General features: G+C 47.7%; 1 protein-coding gene across 3 annotated transcripts in view; it reads left to right on the forward strand.

The window, feature by feature from the left end:
* LOC139228805 (chymotrypsin-like elastase family member 2A) overlaps positions 1-23,397 on the forward strand; it is an 89,077-nt gene that overhangs the window by 59,736 nt on the left and 5,944 nt on the right. The window contains exons 1-5 of one of the 3 annotated variants that reach the window (XM_070860192.1): positions 14,003-14,098; positions 16,419-16,507; positions 19,585-19,682; positions 20,504-20,638; positions 22,653-22,789. In XM_070860192.1, coding sequence (XP_070716293.1) covers positions 14,059-14,098; positions 16,419-16,507; positions 19,585-19,682; positions 20,504-20,638; positions 22,653-22,789 — 499 coding nt within the window. In that variant the 5' untranslated portion in view covers positions 14,003-14,058. Of the gene's footprint in view, positions 1-14,002; positions 14,099-16,418; positions 16,508-19,584; positions 19,683-20,503; positions 20,639-22,652; positions 22,790-23,397 lie in introns of those variants that run through there. The other 2 variants (XM_070860193.1, XM_070860195.1) reach the window with 2 other exon arrangements.

Genomic DNA, 23,397 nt, shown 5'->3' on the forward strand with positions numbered 1-23,397 from the left:
GATGAATAGCTTGCCGCCTGCCAACATGGCGAAGAGGTCCTCCGCTCTTGGGAGTGGGTATTTGTCATGTATCTTACATTATTATATATAACTGTATCCTAACATGCTTTACATGACTGTAATAAGATATGACCTGTAACCACCAGCATACCTTACCACCAGGGGTGCACTTGCAAGAGACAGGTATATAAGGGCAGGGGTCTCAAGCAAGTGCAGCATTCCAGAGCTGTGAAATAAAGGTGCAGGTCCAGAGTGACCTTGACTTCACTACATGCCTCGTGTGAATCTGTACTGAGGGGACAGGACTTTACAGTGGCGACGGGTTACGGGATTACAGAATCCACAGAATGGCGAACAACGGATCAGATGAAAAGTACAATGTGGGAGACAATTGGGAGGACTTTATAGAAAGGCTCCAGCAAAGCTTTGTAACCAAAGACTGGTTAGGCGACGATAAGGCAGACAAGAGAAGAGCTCATCTCTTGACCAGCTGTGGCTCGAAAACATACGCTTTAATGAAGGATCTGTTGGCACCCGAGAAACCAGCAAGCAAGTCGTTTAAAGAATTGAGCACACTGGTAAGAGGCCACCTGAAGTCAGCGAACAGCCTACACATGGCCAGACACAGGTTCTACAACTACAGACGCTGTGTGGGCCAGAGCATACCCGACTTCGTGGTGGAACTTCAGAGGTTGGCTAGTTTATGTGAGTTCTCCGATGAACTCAGGAGAGAAATGCTGAGAGATTTTTTCATTGAAGGAATAGGCCACGCAGGCATATTCCGAAAGCTCATAGAGACCAAGAACCTGACCTTAGAGGCAGCAACACTGGTTGCACAAACATTCTTGGTAGGGGAAGAAGAAACGAGGTTGATTTACAATGCAGGTACGACAACTAACGAAATATCGGGAGAAGAAGTTCACAGCACTAAACAAGCTGCTACCCCCACACACAGACAAAACCGGGAGAACAGGTTCTTGACAGCAAGCAGAAGCCATCAAGGGCCACAGGAATGGCCGTTCACACCTCATCAACCCACAATGCGAGCAATCAACTACAAACTGAGAGAAGCTCGAGAGATCAGCCAGACGCAGCTCATTCTTTGGAAACTCTTTGAACAATGGAACAGGTCTGTGCTGCAGCTGTGGGGGTGGGCACTCGGCAAGGGGATGTCAATTTCAGCAGGCTGTTTGCAGAAATTGTGAATATACAGGGCATTTGGCCCGCATGTGCAAAAAAATGGCAGCTCGGCTGGTATACGAATCGGATGGGTCGGAAAGCGGACCAGTAGATGGTGGGGACAGCACCCAGGACACCGGTGTACAGCGGGTCAACATGATCAATGGCCGCTGCTCCTACGACAGGACACCTCCTATAATGATGAGGGTCCTATTCAACGGGATTTCTGTCAACATGGAGCTGGATACGGGAGCGAGTCAATCTCTCATGGGCACTCAACAATTTGAACAACTGTGGCCGCATAAAAGAGACAGACCAAAACTCACAAGGGTCGACACCACACTAAGGACCTATACCAAAGAAATCATACCAGTCCTCGGCAGCGCCATGCTCTCTGTCACACACAAAGGGACAGTGAACCGACTTCCCCTGTGGATTGTCCCCGGAGACCCCCCAGCACTGCTGGGGAGAAGCTGGCTGGCAAAACTAAACTGGAAATGGGATGATGTCCATGCCATGTCATTAGAGGAACGGACCTCCTGCTCAACAGTTATAAAGCGATTTGAACATCTCTTTCAGCCAGGTGTGGGCACTTTCAAAGGGGCCAAAGTCAAAATCTACATCACACAGGATGCTAGACCGGTCCATCACAAGGCCAGAGCTGTACCCTATGTGATGAGGGAAAAGATTGAACACGAACTAGACAGGCTTCTGCGGGAAGGCATTATATCACCTGTGGAATTTAGCAACTGGGCAAGTCCCATCGTCCCAGTCATGAAGCCTGATGGATCCATACGAATCTGTGGGGACTACAAATCTACCATAAACAGAGTCTCCCTACAGGACCAGTACCCACTGCCCAGAGCGGAGGACTTATTTGCCACATTGGCTGGAGGTAAACTTTTCTCAAAATTAGACCTCACATCTGCGTATATGACGCAAGAATTGACTGAGGAATCCAAGCTACTCACCACCATCAACACACATCGAGGCCTTTTCATGTACAATCGATGCCCATTCGGCATCAGGTCGGCAGCTGCCATATTCCAGCGCAACATGGAGAGTCTGCTCAAGTCCATCCCGGGGACGGTTGTATTTCAAGACGACATACTTATCACTGGCAGGGACACCGACTCCCATCTCCGTAATTTGGAGGAAGTACTAAAGCGGTTGGATCGGGTTGGCCTACGAGTCAAGAAATCCAAGTGCCTGTTTCTCGCACCCGAGGTTGAATTTTTGGGCAGAAGGATTGCCGCTGATGGAATCCGCCCAACAGAGTCCAAAACAGAAGCAATTCGCCTGGCACCCAGGCCCCGGAATGTCTCAGAACTGCGCGCCTTTCTCGGGCTACTTTGGGAACTTTATGCAGAACTTAAGCACGCTGCTGGAGCCTCTCCACGTGCTAATCAGAAAGGGGTGCGATTGGTTTAGTGGGGACTCCCAGGAACGCAACCTTCTGTGTTCCAACATTGTTTTGACTTTCTTTGACCCAGGTAAAAAGCTAGTTCTCACATGCGATGCGTCAGCATACGGGGTCGGGTGCGTTTTGCAACATGTCAATAGTGCGGGCAAATTACAACCCATAGCTTATGCCTCCAGGTCACTTTCGCGGGCGGAGCGCGGGTACGGAATGGTAGAGAAGGAGGTGCTCGCGTTCGTGTACGGTGTCAAAAAGATGCACCGATACCTTTTCGGGGCCAAGTTTGCGTTAGAAACCGACCACAAGCCCCTCACGTCCCTCCTATCCGAGAGCAAGACAATAAACACCAACACCTCGGCACGAATTCAACGGTGGGCACTCATGCTGGTGTCCTACGACTATACCATAAGGCACAGACCAGGCACAGACAACTGTGCCGACGTGCTCAGCAGGCTACCCCTGGCGACCACGGAAGGGTCTGACGAACAGGACTGTGAGATAGTCATGGCAATCAATGCCTTTGAGTCCACAGGTTCGCCCATGACGGCTCGCCAAATCAGAGCCTGGACGGCCAGCGACCCCACGTTATCCTTAGTAAAAAGATGTGTCCTAACCGGTGACTGGGCAGAGGCTAGCGATGCCTGCCCTGAAGAATTAAAACCCTTTCACAGGCACATGTATGAGCTATCACTACAAGCAGACTGCCTGATGTGGGGCAGCCGAGTAGTCATGCCTCTGCGAGGCAGAGAGGCATTTGTCCGGGAGCTCCACCACGAGCACCCGGGGATCGTTCTCATGAAGGCCATAGCCAGATCCCACGTCTGGTGGCCTGGTATTGACGCGGACCTGGAGCTCTGCGTCCGAAAGTGCACCATTTGTGCCCAACTCAGCAATGCCCCCAAGGAGGCTCCACTGAGCCCCTGGCCCTGGCCTACCAAACCGTGGTCGCGGGTGCACGTAGACTATGCGGGCCCATTCATGGGCAAAATGTTCCTCGTAGTTGTAGATGCATTTTCAAAGTGGATCGAATGCACCATTTTAAACTCGAGCACAATCTCCACCACTGTGGAGAGCCTCGCAACCATGTTTGCAACGCACGGAATCCCTGACATATTGGTCAGTGACAATGGTCCGTGCTTCACCAGCGCAGAATTCCAAGACTTTATAATTGACCACGGCATAAATCATGTCAAGACGGCACCGTTCAAGCCGGCCTCCAACGGCCAGGCGGAGAGAGCAGTGCAAATCATTAAACAAGGCATGCTTAAAATCCAAGGTCCCATGCTGCAGGGTCGCCTGTCGTGACTGCTGCTGGCATACAGATCTCGTCCGGACTCATTGACTGGGATCCCCCCCGCGCAACTGTTGATGAAAAGGACTTTAAAAACAAGGCTCTCATTAATCCTCCTGGACATGCACGAAATCGTTGAGACAAAGCGCCGTAAGCTGACTGAGTACCATGACAGAAATTCGAGGGGGAGATGGAATGAGATAGGGGACAAAGTGTTTGTACTAAACTATGACTGGGGTCCCAAATGGCTTGCAGGGACAGTAACGGACAAGGAAGGAAACAGGCTACTGGTAGTACAAATGGACAATGGCAAAACCTGCCGGAGGCATGTCGACCAAGTCAAAAGCAGATTTACCAACAGCACTGCGGAACCAGAGGCAGACTACAATGTGGAACTCGTACCACAGCTGGTGGACAGACAGAGGGAACAACCTGAGGAAAGGGCAATCCCAACAGACAGCCCAGACGAGTCAACAACAATCACACCAATCGAAACAGACAGCCCAGGCGAGATACCAGCAACCACACCCAAAGATAAACAGACACCAAGGCAAACAACTGAACCACAACTCAGACGCTCCACACGAGAGCATAGACCACCAGAGAAACTGAACCTATAAAGACAATAAGACCTTGGGGGAGGGTGATGTCATGTATTTTATATTATTATATATAACTGTATCCTAACATGCTATACATGACTGTAACAAGATATGACCTGTAACCACCAGCATACCTTACCACCAGGGGTGCACTTGCAAGAAACAGGTATATAAGGACAGGTCTCAGGCAAGTGCAGCATTCCAGAGCTGTGAAATAAAGGTGCAGGTCCAGAGTGACCTTGACTTCACTACATGCCTCGTGTGAATCTGTACTGAGGGGACAGGACTTTACAGATTGATGGTGGCCTTGTAGTCGCCACAGATCCTGACAGAGCCATCCGCTTTTATAACGGGAACGATGGGGCTCGCCCAGTCGCTGAATTCAACAGGCGAGATGATGCCCTCTCGCAACAGCCATCCAATTCGCTCTCGATTTTTTCCTTCATCACATATGTCGCCGCTCTGGCTTTGTGGTGCACTGGCCTGGCGTCCAGGGTGATGTGTATCACTACTTTAGTGCCTTTGAAAATCCCAACGCCCGGTTGGAATAGTGACTCGAATTGTTGTCGGACTTGTGAGCACGAACTTCGCTCCACCGAGGACATTGTGTGAACATCCCCCATTTCCAGTTAATCTCGGCTAAACAGCTCCTCCCCAACAGTGCGGGACCATTGCCCGGGACAATCCAGAGCGGCAGCCGGTTCACTAACCCATTGTGTGTGACAGCCAGCATTGCACTGCCTAGCACCGGAATGATTTCTTTGGTGTAAGTCCGTAATTGTGTCTCAATACGTTCTAATTTGGATCGACTGGCTTTGAGTGGCCATAGCTTCTCGAATTGCTGAACGCCCATGAGTGACTGGCTGGTCCCAGTGTCCAGCTCCATGCATACTGGGATGCCGTTCAACAAAACCCTCATCATCATTGGTGGGGTTTTGGTGTATGAACTGTGAATATTCGTCACATGGACCCGCCGAACCTCGGCGTCCATCAATTTGCCCCAAAAGTCATCCTGCCTCACAGGACCCTCTTCTGGTCCATCTGCCTCATATATTAGTCTGGTTGCAGGTTTTCTGCACATTCGAGCTAAACGGCCACTGAGATTGCAGTTTCTGCAGACAAACTGAAGGAATCTGCAGGATCTGGCTGAGTGTTTTCCCCCACACCTCCAGCATGAGTTAAAGTTTCCATTGTTGGGGACAAAGGGACTATGGCCAGGAATTCCACGCTGACTGTCCCTTTGATTGTTTTTATGTACCTTATTAGTGGGTATCAATGGCCCCATCCCGGCCCGCATTGTCCACTGTGATGGCGTGAACGTCCGTTCAGCCTGCCATTGTCTCTGTTGAGGTCCTGCTCTGGGGTCTATTGCTGCCTGGTAAATGTCGGACTGCCCCTGCCTGTCTGCGGGGCTCTGAGCAGCATTGATGATGTTGACTCCCTGATCCATCGCTGCGTTAGAGGCAGAATTGCGCGCATATATTATTTTCGTCTCTTCCTCCCCGCCATGAAAGTTTGAGCTAACAACACTGCCGCTTCCACAGTCAAGTCCTTGGTCTGAATTAACTTGCAAAAAATTCCCGCATGACCGATACTCTCGATAAAGAAGTCCCTTAGCATCTCCCCCCTGCAGGCATCTGTGAACTTACAGAGGCTGGCCAAACGCCGGAGGTGCGCTACAAAGTCCGGTATGCTCTGTCCTTCACGAAGTCAGTGGGTGTAGAATCTGTGTCGAGCCATGTGTATGCTGCTCGCCGGTTTGAGGTGCTCCCCGATTAATTTGCTAAGCTCTTCAAAGGTTTTGTCCGATAGCTTTTTGGGTGCCAGTAAGTCCTTCATGAGCGCATAAGTCTTTGGCCCACAGCTGGTCAGGAGATGAGCCCGTCGCTTGTCGGCCGCTGCATTCCCTAGCCAATCTTTCATGATGAAGCTTTGCTGAAGCCTCTCGACAAAATCGTCCCAGTCTTCCCCAACACAGTACCATTCCTCTGTGCTACCGGTGGCCATTCTCGTGGGTCGTAAATTCCCGTTTCTCGTCGCCAATGTAGAGTCCTTACTCTACAGCATGAAACCACATGAGGCACATTCCAGGGACAAGGCCACTCTGTGATCTTAACTCTTTATTACAGGACTCCAGAAGTGATGACCCTGCATGGGATCTCCCTTTATATACCTGTGTGGTCAGGTAAGGAGTGTCTCCCACAAGTTCACCCCCTGTGGTCAAGGTGTGCATCTAAGTTGAGTGTATACAGTAATGCAGTGGTGTTACATTGTAGTTACAAACATGACAGGGTTGATACCAAGTTTATCCTTTTGAACAAGAGTAATGCACACTTCTTGATGGGGGTGGAGGGGTGGGGGGAGGGGGCAGGCGGTAATGTGGATGACCCGGCTTGGGCTTCTTCAGAGGATGGTCTGGGGATTGGAGTGGGAGTGGCAGTTGATTCTGTCAATAGGCGCGAGGTCTGGGCGTGTTCCCTTATTGCAGCAGCTAACTCCGACATTCCCTCTCTCATGTGCCCTGACAGGGAGTCAACTACCTCCAACATTCCCTCCCTCATGTTCACCGATGGTGTCTAAGCTACCTGTGACATACCCTCCCTCATGTTCACCTACAATGTTTCTGCTGATTGAGACATTCCCTCCCTCATGTTCTCGGTCAGTGTTCCCATTTGTCGTGAGAGTGTTGTTACTTCTCCTGACAGTCCCGATACCTCATCACCCACCCCACTGATGGTGCCCAGGAGTGATTGCATAAGGTCAATGCTCGCTGCACTCATTGCCATCATCTGAACCACATCTGTTAGACCCTGCACCTCAGGAGAGCGCTGCTGAGCTCTCCTTCCCCTCCTCATCCTGGGTGTGGCTCGCTGCATCCCACTGGGACCCGCAGCCTCGGACGGTGGAGCCCTGGGCGTGCCTCGCTGCATCCCACTGGAATCCCCAGCCTCGGACAGTGGGAAACCATGTCACTCATACCACTAACACTCATACCACTCAGGGAAGGGGCTGGCACCTCAATGGACGGCACCTGCACCTCCTCCAGAGTGAATACAACAGTGTAGGCTTCATCCATCATCTCACCCTCACCCCCATGGTCTGGAAGGTGGAGTTGGAAGATGTTCTCCTCTTCAGGCTCGTCCTTGTCTGAATCTTCTTCTACATCATCAGGGTTGGCCTCAAGTTCTGCAAAATATAACAGAACAGATAAATGGTTAGCAGCAGAGGAGGGGACAAGGTGGGTGGCATGACTAGGCTCACACAGCGCAGGCAGCAGGCTGATTTGAAGCACCATAATGAATGATAGCACATTGAATGAATGACAGCGACATCCCCATAAACCGAAGCATGGCTAGCCCTTGCAGTACTTAACATTTAGCAAAGCCAGACTGTGGAATTTTCAGGAAGTATGCTCTCCCTCGAGTGTGGGCCCAGCTTGTGCAGTGGTGGTTGCTTTTCTCCAGGCAGGACCCATCAAAGCAACGACCCTCTCTTCGAAGGGTGTCAGTGGCTCCTCCTGTTCGAGTTCTTTCTCATTTGTTGTGTGCCACTTTCCTCTGCAAAAATGAAAATATTACTTTTTAGAGAGGGTGTCTTTCTGCTGGGTGGGACATATACAGCTGGTCACATTTATAATTGCAATTCCATTGAATAAATGAAAATATTACTTACACTAACTACTTGACTAAGGTCCTGCCACTTCTTTTTGCACTGGCCTCCAGATGTCAGGGTGGTCACCATTGCATAGTAATCTTCTGGAGGTTGGTTCCAGCGTTTCTTCATTTCTTTTGGTGGAACTAAGTGACATCTGCTGGTGTCCAGCTCCTGCCATTTGGCCTCGATCACTGTAACTAGTGCCTCCACTTCATCCTGTAATAAATTCTTGGTCCTTGTGCCGCGTTGCATCTTGTATTGCAGCTCTGATTTTTCCAATGAGAATTAAAGTTCTCACACACACAACTGGCTCTTTAAACATGGCTGAATGCAGACTGGGAGCTGTACTGGGCATGCGCGCCCATAAGAATCACGACAAAAATGTCCTTTTTTTTTGCACATGTGCAGAAGGGGCTGCATTGTTTTTTCAGCGCAGACATTAGGCTCCACCCCCTGAGGCTACAGGACAGGCTGCGCAGCGCCAATTTCAAAAAATAGAATGGAGAAACTTGCTACTTTTTTTGGGGAGTAGTTGGGGCCAAAAAAAAATGGGCATAACTCTGGCAATACGCCAAAAAACGGCTTTGGGGAAAATTAAGCCCAGAGAATGCAGTAAAAATGCAGAAAGGATTTAGATAGTTTATGCTATTGGAAAAGGAAGTGAGAAATTACATTTAACATGGGCAAATGTGAAGTTTTATGCATTGGCTGAAAAATCTTGGGAAATAAGTTTATAATTATTAGAACTAAGTTAAAACAAGAAGATTTATTAAAGGACCTCCGAATATCAATAATAACATCACTTCCATGTCCAGACAATGTGGAAAGGCTATTGAAAAAAGTTAATAGAATACTTGGAAATATAGCCACTGCAATAGAAAGAAGTGCACAGGAGTTATGCAAAGGCTTTGTAATGAAGTTCAATATAGATAAGTGTGAGATGGTGGAAGGAGGAATAAGAAGGTCACATACTCCTTGGACAATAGTCTCAATGGGGTAGAGAAGCAGAGCGATTTGGGGTACACAGTCACAACTCAATAAAAGTATCAACGCAGGTTAGCAGGGACATAAACAATGCAAACTAAGCAATGAATGATCCCAAAACTGAAAGGTTATAGCCATCAGGATGGACCGAGCAGGCTGAGGCTTTTTTCTCTAGAAAAAAGAAGGCTGAGGGGTGACCTAACAGAGGTATTTAAAATTCTGAAGGGGTTTGATAGGGCAGATGTAGAGAAGATTTTTCCACTTGTGGGGAGTCCAAAACTAGAGGTCATTAATATAAGATCGTCGCTAATAGATCCAATGAGGAATTCAGGAGAATTTATTTTACCCAGAAAGTGGTTAGAATGTGGAACGTGCTACCACATGGAGTGTTTGAGATGAATAGTATAGATACCTTTAAGGGGAAGCTAGATATGTACATGAGGGAGAAAGGAATAGACGGATATGTTGATAGGATTTGATGAAGTGCAGTGGGAGGAGGCTTGTGTGGAGCATAAACACTGGCACGGACCTGTTGGGCATATGGCCTGTTTCTGTGCTGTACACTTCAGTGAAATCTTTGTGTAGCATATAGCATAATACCTAACCATAATTGTATCTGTCGTGTTTTACTAATCATCTCCCTTTGGTATAAAATGAGCATATATTTTGTAAATATTTCAATTAAACCTTTGATATTAAGATTCAAATTAGGATCCTGGCTGGCATGAGGAAATACAAATACGGAAATCTGAAAAATTGGGACTGTTTTTCTTATAAAAGGAGATTAAGGCATGGTTAGATAGGGGTGTTTAAAATGATAAAGCTATGGAACAGTGCAGATAGAAATGGACTGTTTCCATTGATTGAGAGGTCTGAGATGAGGGGACATAGATATAGGATTAAATGTAAGAGATTTAGGACAGAGAGCAGGAGAGAGTTTTTTACACAGGGGGTTGTGGGGCTGAGAAATACATAACCAGATTAGAAGCAGAGGCCATGTCAACATTTAAGAACACATTAGATAGGTGGTTGAAGGAACGGGGAATAAAGGGATATCATCATCTTAAGCAGTCCCTCGAAATCGAGGAAGACTTGCTTCCACTCTAAAAATGAGTTCTCAGGTGGCTGAACAGTCCAATATAAGAACTACAGTCTCTGTCACAGGTGGGGCAGACAGTCGTTGAAGGAAAGGGAGGGTGGGACTGGTTTGCCGCACGCTCCTTCCGCTGTCTGCGCTTGTTTTCTGCATGCTCTCGGCGATGAGACTCGAGGTGCTCAGCGCCCTCCCGGATGCACTTCCTCCACTTAGGGCAGTCTTTTGCCAGCGACTCCCAGGTGTCAGTGAGGATGTTACATTTTATCAAGGAGGCTTTGAGGGTGTCCTTGAAATGTTTCCTCTGCCCACCTTGGGCTCGCTTGCCGTGTAGGAGTTCCGAGTGGAGCGCTTGCTTTGGGAATTTTGTGTCAGGCATGCGAACAATGTAGCCTGCCCAGCGGAGCTGATCAAGTATGGTCAGTGCTTCAATGCTGGGAATTTTGGCCTGATCGAGGACGCTAACGTTGGTGCGTCAGTCCTCCCAGGGGATTTGCAGGATCTTGCGGGGACATCATTGGTGGTATTTCTCCAGCGATTTGAGGTGCCTACTGTATATGGTCCACGTCTCTGAGCCACACAGGAGGACAGGTATTACTACAGCCCTGGGACCAGATCGTGCACAATGGATGAGAACGAATGCTCGGGTGGGGAAGGAACACCAACACGGATTGGTTGTGCTGAGGGTCCTGTTTCCGTGCTGTCATTTCTGTGCATCTCAATATAATGAACGCAGGATAAATATGGAAAGTGAACCCCTTACCTGGCTCCACTCGAGCAGCACTCCTAATCTCATCTAGCCTTGGTCTTTCCTTCTTCCTACAATTAACAGACTTGGAATTCCCAAACTTGGTGTCATCTAATTGCTCCATCTCTGATCCCCAATCTCTCTCCCACGCTTTGCGGGATATTAAGTACTGATGTGCGAAGTGGAGCAGGAAAGGTTAAAGCTGAAACAATGCTTTAGGTAAAGCATGACTGTCGGACAAGGGGACGTGGATACAGAATGGCAAAAGACAAGTTCAGGACTGATTGAGGGAGAGAGAGTGATTGATGCCAGGAATAGCCTTCTGGGTAAGGTAGTGGAGGCAACAATACCGGCATCGTTCAAAATCATTGCGATGCTGTGACGGGGAGGATTGTAGGTGGGAGGATGAGTGAAGCTGCTTTGATATTGCGCCTTGGGACGTTTCACTACATTAAAGGCGCTATGTGAATGCAATTTGTTGTTGTTGTTAGTGCCGGCTCGTGTATCCGTTGGCAACACTTGCCGGATTGACATAGGCCGGAGGCCAGCACGACCCAATAAAAGAAAAACTGATCTCAGTGAATCTGAGGAGTGTACATTGGTGTTGACCGCAGTGAGACATAGAAACAAGAAACATACAATATAGGTGCAGGAGTAGGCCATTCGGCCCTTCGAGTCTGCACCACCATTCAATATGATCATGGCTGATCATTCACCTCAGTACCCCTTTCCCGCTTTCTCTCCATACCCCTTGATCCCTTTAGCCGTAAGGGCCACATCTAACTCCCTCTTGAATATATCCAATGAACTGGCATCAACGACTCTCTGCGACAGGGAATTCCACAGGTTAACAACTCTCTGAGTGAAGAAGTTTCTCCTCATCTCAGTCCTAAATGACCTACCCCCTATCCTAAGACTGTGTCCCCTGGTTCTGGACTTCCCCAACATCGGGAACATTCTTCCCGCATCTAACCTGTCCCGTCCCGTCAGAATTTTATACGTTTCTATGAGATCCCCTCTCATCCTTCTAAACTCCAGTGTATAAAGGCCCAGTTGATCCAGTCTCTCCTCATATGTCAGTCCAGCCATCCCTGGAATCAGTCTGGTGAACCTTCGCTGCACTCCCTCAATAGCATGAACATCCTTCCTCAGACTAGAAGACCAAAACTGAATACAATATTCCAGGTGAGGCCTCACCAAGGCCCTGTACAATTGCAGTAAGACCTCCCTGCTCCTATACTCAAATCTCCTAGCTATGAAGGCCAACATGCCATTTGCCTTCTTCACCGCCTGCTGTACCTGCATGCCAACTTTCAATGAGTGATGTACCATGACACCCAGGTCTCGTTGCACCTCCCCTTTTCCTAATCTGCTGCCATTCAGATAATAGTCTGCCTTCGTGTTTTTGCCACCAAAGTGGATAACCTCACATTTATCCACATTATACTGCATCTGCCATGCATTTGCCCACTCACCTAACCTGTCCAAATCACCCTGCAGCCTCTTAGCATCCTCTTCACAGCTCACTCCACCACTCAGTTTAATGTCATCTGCAAACTTGGAGATATTACACTCAATTCCTTCATCCAAATCATTAATGTATATTGTAAAGAGCTGAGGTCCCAGCACTGAGCCCTGTGGCACTCCACTCGTCACTGCCTGCCATTCTGAAAAGGACCCGTTTATCCCGACTCTCTGCTTCCAGTCTGCCAACCAATTCTCTATCCATGCCAGTACATTACCCCCCAATACCATGTGCTTTGATTTTGCACACCAATCTCTTGTGTGAGACCTTTTCAAAAGCCTTTTGAAAGTCCAAATACACCACATCCACTGGTTCTCCCTTGTCCACTGCTAGTTACATCCTCAAAAAATTCCAGAAGATTTGTCAAGCATAATTTCCCTTTCACAAATCCATGCTGACTTGGACCGATCCTGTCACTGCTTTCCAAATGCGCTGCTATTTCATCCTTAATAATTGATTCCAACATTTTCCCCATTACTGATGTCAGGCTAACCGGTCTATAATTTCCCGTTTTCTCTCTCCCTCCTTTTTTTAAAAGTGGGGTTACATTAGCTACCCTCCAGTCCATAGGAACTGATCCAGAGTCAACAGACTGTTGGAAAATGATCACCAATGCATCCACTATTTCTAGGGCCACCTCCTTAAGTACTCTGGGATGCAAACAATCAGGCTCCAGAGATTTGTCGGCCTTCAATCCCATCAATTTCCCCAACACAATTTCTCGCCTAATTAGGATATCCTTTAGTTCCTCCTTCTCACTAGACCCTTGGTCCCCTAGTACATCCGGAAGGTTATTTGTGTCTTCCTTCGTGAAGACAGAACCAAAGTATTTGTTCAATTGGTCTGCCATTTCTTTGTTCCCCATTATTAATTCACCTGAGTCCGATTGCAAGGGACCTACATTTGTCTTGACTAATCTTTTTCTTTTCACATATCTGTAGAAGCTTTTGCAGTCAGTTTTTATGTTCCCAGCAAGTTTCCTCTTGTACTCTATTTTCCCCCTCCTAATTAAACCCTTTGTCCTCCTCTGCTGAATTCTAAATTTCTCCCCGTCCTCAGGTTTGCTGCTTTTTCTGGCCAATTTATATGCCTCTTCCTTGGATCTAACACTATCCTTAATTTCCCTTGTTAGCCACGGTTGAGCCACCTTCCCTGTTTTATTTTTAGTCCAGAGAGGAGGCCTACAGGTCAGGAGTCAGGGGTCAGGGGCCGGCGGCTCCAGAACAGCACTGAGCATAAGACAAAAGCAGCTCTGGGTGCACTGAGCGACCTCCCTAACCCCTGACTTATCTGTCTCATCTATTCAACCTTGCTGATGTCCAGGCCTTGAGCTGCCATCTCAGTTTCTCAACAGTAAAAAGTCAGCACTGTTACTGAAGCCCGGTGTAACTGTGAGCACCTGCCGACACTTCAGGGACAAACTCCCCGTCCCTCACGAGCGGCGCTGCCCTTTATTCTCTGCTACTAATGTGACACTTAGATTAATAAGCTGCCAGATAAGAAGACCGACAATGTCTCTATAAATATTACTGCAGACGGGACTGAGCGGCACTAGCAACAGAATGATTTCGCTCGTGGTTGCAGCTTTGCTCCTGGCTGGTGGTAAGTGTCGTTGGTCTCTCAGCACAGAACTTTCCCGGATAGTTTTATTCTATTTTCTCTTCTCTTTGTCCACGGTTGAAGGTCCTGAACCCCTTGTCGGGGAACCATCTGCTTGTCACAGCCAACCACTTGGTACCTTCTTCATGTACAAACCCAAATGGTGTTTGGCAGCAGGCCATTCAACCAGGGAGAGAATCACACCTGAATCTAACTCTGATGTCAATTTTAACCCCGAATGGCTTTCGGACCAGGCAGGGGGTGGGATGGGAACGGGCGGGGTTGGGGGGGAGGGGGAGTGAGCGTGAAACGTACTTGCTGGTTTGAATTGCCGGCGTTTTAACTGCCGGGCCCTCATTTAAATGCTGCCGGTCCACTTTGCACCTGGAATGGGAGGGAAAGGGAGGGGAGGATCGGCTGCGGGAGGGGAGGGGTGTTTGGGGGGGGGGGGGGCTTGAGGGAGGGAAGAGGGGGTAATCCGGGACAGGGGGTGACTGCGAGCTCCTGCTCCCACAAAGGATGGCTCAGGCCTCAGTTAAAATTCCACCGGGATCCCATTGACAGCAAATTTGCGCCTGATTCGGGTGGGCACCTCACACACCGCCAAAACCAATGACATTGAAATCGGAGATCGGCTGGAACAGAGCGGGAAATGGAGCCGCTCGGTTTTATCTGCTCGCCCGCTCCATTCCTGCTGAGCAGGGGAGAGTTAAAATTGCAACCTGTGTTTTCAATTGACACCTACACTCAAGCACTGTCCCTGAACAGGAGCAGGAACCCTGACAGATTTGTCCCCTTCCTAGCCCACTGGTGCTGAAACCAACTGTACTGCCCTGGGTGAGCTGAGTTAAGTCAGCACACACTGGGGAGTGAGGCTTCCTAGTTGGCACAGCTTTGTAACACACAGGGCTGTGCAATGACTCACTGAGACTTGAATGTGCTCAGAGACATAGAAACATAGAAACATAGAAAATAGGTGCAGGAGTAGGCCATTAGGCCCTTCGAGCCTGCACCACCATTCAATAAGATCATGGCTAATCATTCACCTCTGAGCTTAAGGTGGACTCGGTGCTGTGCCATGGGTGGTTCAGCATCTAAGGGGTTCCTAATTTTCTTCGGGTTACTTGAGGCAATGCTGAACAAGATGGGGCTCCCAACCCACAGAGTCAGAGCAACGTCGCTCATTGGTACCACCTAGTGGCTTGTTACCATTCAGCATTAGCATGGGGGACCTGGGGGAGGGGAAGCCAATCCAACATGTTATGGGGAGTTTATATTGTAAGGAACCCCTTGAAAGAGAAGTGCTGGCTCTAGGGGCTCTGGAATCCATCTCATTGACCGCCCAGATTGGGGAGGTTGGATTTCACAGCGTCAGTGACAACTCCACAACAAGTGTCCCACTGACCTATCAGGGGGTAGCGGGGTTCAGCTCAGCCACAGCCACGGGGCACCCATAGGCAGCCGTTTCTTCGCCCCCACACTAGTGCTGTGCCTCTGGCGACAATAGGAAAACAGAACTTCTCGAAGTGCCACTCCATGCCGCCAGAAGGCCCCGGTGCCATTTACACACAAGGGAGGATGGTGCAGTCTGCTGGCCGCTGCCACTCGAAGGGCTCTGTGGCTGCCTGGACTGCTCTGGGGATGGGGCGTTAAACCACAGCGTAAATCAGAATGGTCTCCATGGCGGGGCATAACACAGGAGAAAGTAATTCTGAAATCAGGCATTAAAAACCAGTAAAGACACATTTTAGGAAGGATGTTGAAGCCTTGGCGAGGGTGCAGAAGAGATTTACTAGAACGGTACCTGGGCTGAGGGACTTCAGTCACGTGGAGAGACTGGACAAGCTGGAATTGACCTCCTTAGAGTAGAGAAGGCCAAGGGGAAATGTACTAGAGGTGTTCAAAATGATGAAGGGTTTTGATAGAGTAGATAGTGAACAACTGTTTCTAGTGGCAGGCGGGTCAGTAACCAGAGGACACAGATTTAAGGTAATTGGCAAAAGAACCAGAGAGGAGATGAGAATTCTTTTACACAGCGAGTTGTTTTGATCTGGAACGCGCTGCCTGAAAGGCCGATGGAAGAAGATTCAATGGTACTTTTCAGAAAAGAATTGGATATATACTTGAAAAGGAAAAATTTGCAGGGCTAAGGGAAAAGAGCGGGGCAGTGGGAGTAATCGGACAGCTCTTTCAAAGAGCCGGCACAGACACGATGGGCCAAATGGCCTCCTTCTGTGCTGTATTATTCTATAATTATATGATTCTATGAAAAGGCATGTTTAATTGTTCTAAAACGTGGGTTGAATTCCGGGTATTGTTGCAGCCTCAGGATGTGGTACTCCTGTCATTCCTCCGATGACCTCCAGGGTTGTGGGCGGTGTGGATGCTATACCCCACTCCTGGCCGTGGCAGGTAAGAGCTCCTTCCACTAATTCCAAAATGGAAACAATAAGATATCGGCAAGCAAGGTGGCGGAATTCCATCCAAGTTTATTCAGATTGTCTGATTTCAGATTTTTCCTCTCCCCCCAGCAACTAACTTGGAACTCTTGTCATGAAGAATCCCAGTTATCTAATCCTTTTTCCATTGGTGCTATTGATAAACTACTTAAACTGCGTTTCATAGTGCTTCTTTAAGTGTAAAAGTAATTGACCTCATTTACGATTGGAAGTAAACGATGGATCGCACCTTGATGTCGGTTAGAAGCAAATGTAATTTGCAAATGAATTGGCTTGTTGTGTACATCGTTTATTCTATTTATTTGGGAGGTCCCATCAACTCTGCAATGACATCTTGATCATTCCTTAATCATTCCAACATAAGATTTCAGTGCGAGCTTTAAAACGACACCACTTAGAGGTAATTAAGTATACAAGACAATTGCACCTCAACCAGGTCCGAACTTTCTAAACATGTGTTTCTGGCTGAAATAGTTGGTGCACTTTAACACTACACAGCAACTCGATCATCAGCAATAATGGTCATTAAAAATTGGTTTGTGCTATTTTTGCCCGATTTAACTGATTGCCCGATTTAAATGTGGGCGGTTTACGTGGTGGGGAACTATTTAACACTGGGAGGAGCCTGAAATATCCACAGTTTCAGGGGAGTGACCTGCTCCAGCTTTAGCAGCTACACTGTACTGTTGTATGATGAAGACACCCTCGTCTGGGATTTCTGTGGGGATTGTCCAGTGGCAGATCCGCGCAACCCTGGGGAAAACAGCCATTCACACCGTTTCTCCAGTGTTCCCCCCTAATCTTTCACCGGGGTTACAGTGGGCTAGCTAGAAAACCCCACGACAATTCCCACCTCCCCCAACATTAGCAGACGGCCATACGCAAACCCATCATAAAGTTTCTTTATGCCAATCCTCATCCTAGCAAATCCCTCCATGGCCTCACCCCTCCCTATCTCTGTAACTTCCTCCAGCCCCATAACTCCTGAGGTCTCTGCGCTCCTCCAATTCTGGCCTCTTGTGCATCCACCACTGATGGCTGTGTCTTCAGCTGCTGAGGCCCCAAGCTCTGGAATTCCCTCCCCAACCCTCTTCTCCTGTAAGATGCTCCTTAAAACCTCCCTCTTTAACCAAGCTTTTGGTCAACTGTCCTCATTTCTCCTTATGTGGCTTGGTTTCTAATTTTGTTTGATAACACTCCTGTGAAGCGCCTTAGGACGTTTTATTACATTAAAGGCGCTATATCAATGCAAGTTGTTGTTGACATCACATTCAAATGAGAGCAACACTGCCATCTCCTGGTGTATAAACAACATTGCAGGATCTGAAGGTCTGCGTTACAAAAAGTGATACTACCCCTTAGAAAGAAAAGAAAGAGTTTCACGACCACCAGACATCGCAAAGCGCTTTACAGCCAATTAAATACTTTTGGAGTGTAGTTACTGTTGTAATGTGCGAAACACAGCAGCCCATTTGCACACAAGCGAGCTCCCACAAACAGCAATGTGATAATGACCAGATAATCTGTTTTTGTTATGTTGATTGAGGGATAAATATTGGCCAAGACACTGGGGAGAACTTTTCTTAGAAATAGTGCCATGTGATCTTTTACGTCCACCTGAGAGAACAGACAGTGCCTCGGTTTAACGTCTCATCCGAAAGACAGCACCTCCAAAAGTGCCTCAGCACTGGAGTGTCAGCCGAGTATTATGTGCTCAAATTCCTGGAGATGGACTTGAATCCAGAACCTTCTGACTCAGAGGTGAGTGTGCTACCCACTGAGCCACAGCTGACACTGAGAAGGGAAAGAGTCCTGTAAATGTAATTTTCTCACATCATAAATTTTTGTTTATATTTGTTTTTGGGATGTGGGTGATGCAGGCCAGTCCAAATCAAGTGCCCATCCTAGTTGCCCAGAAAGGGTGGCGTGGGCCTGCTCCTCAAACACAGTATCACTGAATCACAGCAGCTTGTGGTGATGGTGCTCTGATGATGGTGTTAGGAAGGAAATTCCAGGGCATCGACCCAGCAATGATGAATGGTGATATATGTCTAAGTCAGGATGGTGTGCGGCTTGGAGAGGCTCTTGGGAGTGACGTTGTTCCCACAATGTTGCTGCTATTGTCCTTCTTGGTGGTAGAGGTTGCAGGGAGAGAGGTAGATGGTACATCCTAAAGCCATGGTGGTGGAGGAGGTGGATATTGAGCCCGGTGCTTACAGGGCTGAGCAAGTGAACTGCTCTGTCCTGGATGGTGTTGAACTTCCCAAGTGTTGTTGTAACTGCACCCATTCATCACACTCCTGACTTGAGCCTTGTCGAAGGTGGGTAGGCTTTGAGGCATCAGGAGATGAGCCACTCATTGCACAGCCCCTGCCCCGCTCTTGCAGCCATGGTGTTGATCGTGGTCCAATTAAACTTCTGGTCAACGGTGACTCCAAGATGTTGATGGTGGAGGACCCAGCGATAGTGGTATTGTTGAAGCTGAGCAGGAGATATTTCACCCACTTCTAACTGATCCCTCCAGTTCAATTTCTCTGGAGGTGCTGTACAAAAATTGCCGTTTGCAAATTTATTGATAAACTCCCTAATTAATCGGGGCACTTTAATGCATTCATTTTTCTCCACTAAGAGTTGTAAAAGCATGGACAAATATACATAGTGAGGTATGGTTTTATTCTGAAGGGGCTACACTCACGAGGATGGCCCTGTTGCCATCTACAGCTTTAGAGATAAAGCTAAAGGCAATCTAAACTCACCGGTGGTAATCATGCTGGAAGATCAGCTCCCATTGGAGGGGCCAAGGTGTCAACAGGGCAATTGGCGAACTGGTGGTCAAGGTATTTTTCTAGCTGCACCCCTAGAAGTGAAAACTCCAGAGATTTCTAAGCTTCTAGATGACGTGACTTTAATGTCACAAAATGCAGCGTTGGATAGATTTATTGTGGGGCGGGCAGAGGGGGTGGGGGGGAGAACTATTTTATTTCAAATGCAACAGCCTGATTGTGTTCCTTTTGTTTCAAACTCTCCAAGGTCTCGCTCCAATATTTAAAAACTGATAATTGGGCTCACACATGTGGAGGGTCGCTCATCGCCAACAACTGGGTAATGACTGCTGCTCACTGCATCAGGTGAGATATTCACTGTCACAAACCAACTCTCGATAGCTACCCTACATCTCTCACCTCATGTGAATCTATCTCTCACCTCTTTGTTACAACTTGTTTTGTTTTTTTCCGATTCTGCTGTGGTTCCATACTCTTCTAAACTTTCCTCTCTTGTTTCTCCTACGCTGCAATTACAGCATCCTACGCACATTACCTATACCCACAATGTTGTTCAATCAGGAGCCATCACACCGTCTTGAATGATGAGGAGGAGGAGGAGGGTGACATTGATCAGGAGGAAGGAGGATGGTGACATTGATCAGGAGGGAGGAGGAGGAGAGTGACATTGATCAGGAGGGAGGAGGAGGGTGACATTGATCAGGAGGGAGGAGGAGGGTGACATTGATCAGGAGGGAGGATGAGGAGAGTGACATTGATCAGGAGGGAGGAGGAGAGTGATATTGATCAGGAGGGAGGAGGAGGAGGGTGACATTGATCAGGAGGGACTAATTGGATAGCTCTTTCAAAAAGCTGCCAGAGGTACGATGGGCTGAATGGCCTCCTTCTGTGCTAAATTATTCTATCTTTTACTTTAACTCATTCTTTCCCAGGACCTCAAAGCTGGAGAACTCCAGTATCCCCTTCCTCTCACCATCTACAGGCTTTTAAACCGAAGTTCAGTGATAGACAACTACCGCTTCTTGATTTATCTTGTTTTCTCTCCTGCTCTTTCCAATGTTAGCGGTGTCCTGCATTGCTGACCAATGCCCTTCACTGATGTTTCTTTGCTGATTAAAGAAACGCCCGCCCAGAGGACTGATATTTCTGCTTCTTTCCCTTTTAAGCAAGGACAAGACATACCGGGTGGTGCTCGGCAAACACAACCTCAAAACTACAGAAGTGGGATCAGTTTCAGTTGAAATCACTCCAGAGAACCTATTTGTCCATGAGAAATGGAATCCAATTCTTGTCGCCCTTGGGTAAGTACCAATTTCTCTTCTTGTGGTGAAGAAAAAGTGGAAGGTACTCTATTGTATCCCAATATACGTTAACCCCAATTTCAGGTGGCTCTCCCTACCTATATGATATTTCTAGTTCCATTCTTCCATCTCTCTGGCACCACCACAAAAGCCAAAAGCTCCTTGTAGGTGTGAGTTAATTTTACAGGATTAGCTGCAATTCAGCTCTAGTTAGCGCTCGCTCAGCAGTCTCCTTCAAATTCATTTTACAAAGGGCCCTCACAGTCACAAGAGCGACAAAACGTTCACTCCATCAGTCAGTCCATTGCACCACCAAAACTCTAATTACAATGAACTGATTATGATTTTACTAAATATTGCTTAATTCTTTACAAACCTTTGACCATTATGCACTTAACGCCTTGTGTCAGCTTTGATGATCCTATATTTGAGCGAGGTATGTCTGCAGCACTATAGCTGGTCCACCTGGCTCACTAATGGAGGGGTTGACTTTTTAAAAATTCGTTCAAGGGATGTGGGTGTCACTGGCAAGGCCAGCATTTATTGCCCATTCCTAATTGCCCTTGCGAAGGTGGTGGTGAGCCGCCTTCTTGAACAGCTGCAGTCCGTGTGGTAAAGGTGCTCCCACAGCGCTGTTACAGACTTGTTGCTGGGGGCTCGGATTCTTCCAAATCAGCTCCACACAGCCCTGTGGACCAAAGCCCTAATGGACTGGGTGGCCTTAGCTGGACAAGCAGTGGGAGATCCACGTGGTTTTACCTGGTGAAACTCTGGTAGTATCTTGCCACACTTGGGCCTTCGTTATGCCAAGCTACATTTAAGCTCTTCGGCCTTAGATAGGTGAGATGTGTCCCCACAAGAAGAGAAGGTGCACTTTGTACCATGCAGACACAAACCCTACAAGGTGGGTGTAAATTTCTTGAATTTTCTCCTTGTGTTACAAGACACCCGGCTGTCCAAAATGTTTAATGGGACATTGCCACTGTATTTGGAGGGGTGGGAGTTCAGGCTCAGTTGCAACAACAGTCCTCCGGAAGGCTCGCTTCAGGTCTGCTGCCTCAGTTGCTTCATCTACTGCACCACAATGTTTTTTGATTCAGTCGTTATCGTCTTTGATCAAATTACATTAAATCTCGTCATCCGTCATGCGACCGATGATATTCTGCACAGTCCTCTCTATTTAAACTGGGGAAGTATGGGAGAAACACATAAAGTCACGGTGACAAGACCCCACTACCCTTACAAGGAGGAAATCGATCATAACTACTGCAGTTTTATTTTTGTTAAGTTCTCTCATTCTTTCCTTTCCTGGAGCTGCTGGCCTGTGCAGTTCCATAGTGACCAATAGCCCTGTGGGTTTAAGAACATAAGAATTAGGAGCAGGAGTCGGCCATTCGGCCCCTCGAGCCTGCTCCACCATTCAATAAGATCATGGCTGATCTTCGACCTCAACACTTGCCTGCATTATCCCCATATCCCTGGATTCCCTTAATATTAAAATATCTATCGATCTCTGTCTTGAATATACTCAACGACTGAACCTCCACAGCTCTGGGGTAGAGAATTCCAAAAAATCACCGCCCTCTGAGTGAAGAAATTTCTCCTCATCTCAGTTATCTCAACCAAGAGGCCGTTCGTCATATGTGAGCTTAATGTTGATACACTATTCTATCACAGGGGGCATTCCCATCATGTGCCGCCATCCAGGCACAAAGCAGTAGGTACCATTGTCAGGAATAGGAATCTCAGTTATGTTAGCGGCAGGGAGGGTAATTGCAGCTTCACCTGTTGGTGAACCTCAGTAATTCCAGTACCAGACAGCACTGCCCATATAGCCAAAACCCAACAACTTCAAACAGCAGGAATCAAAGTTCCTGAAAAGTCTCTGGTGAGGCAATACAATTCTTTTACATAAAGGGTATTCTGCGGGAACAATGTTTTCTTAAACTTGGTAACTTTAATTCCTACTGCTAAAATCCAATGTTGATGTGCGACTCTTGATTCAACTCAATAGGTATGACATTGCACTCATCAAGCTTTCCAGCCCCATGAGCCTGAGCAACGAAATAGAGCTGGGCTGCATTCCTGCTCCTGATACTGTGCTTGCCAATCACTATTCCTGCTATGTCACAGGATGGGGTCGTCTCTACAGTGAGTGATACACAAAATGTTTCGCTTATAAGGATGTTAACATCTGATTTCATCAAAGAATGCTCTTGTAAATTCAGCCTACTCTGCCATTATTGTTTAGTCCCCCATCAAGATAGGGAAAGACTATGATGTGGAAAGGAACTGTTATTCCTTTGCAAAGGTCACATATTGCAGGTTAGGTGTAAGAAAGAAAGAGCATTGAGGGGCTGTTGTCAATGGTGGAGAATGTGTGTGTGTGTGTGTGTGTGTGTGTGTGTGTGCTTTGAGGACACAATCAATGTGGAACGACCTCTAATTATCACCTACCATTTGCATCCAGTACTGTTGATTTATCTATTTTTACGTTCAATAAGTGTCTAGTGGTTGATAGCTTGAGCCTCACGCTGATAGATGCTTCCACCTACTGAGGACAAGGAGGTTATGTGACAACCTGTGATATAATCCAGTAATTGGAGTGCGGCAGCAAGAGTTCCCTGTTCGACCCCTGGATGAGAAAAGGGTTAAGCTCTGCTCTGTCACCCTGCCCTCGAATACCCGGCCAACACTCACTGACAGGACTGGCACATGAATAATGGGAACTTTGGTGAGGCACCGGGGGGATGCCAGGC

The sequence above is a fragment of the Pristiophorus japonicus genome, chromosome 18 (assembly GCF_044704955.1).
Source record: "Pristiophorus japonicus isolate sPriJap1 chromosome 18, sPriJap1.hap1, whole genome shotgun sequence".
NCBI classification, from domain to species: Eukaryota; Metazoa; Chordata; class Chondrichthyes; family Pristiophoridae; genus Pristiophorus; species Pristiophorus japonicus.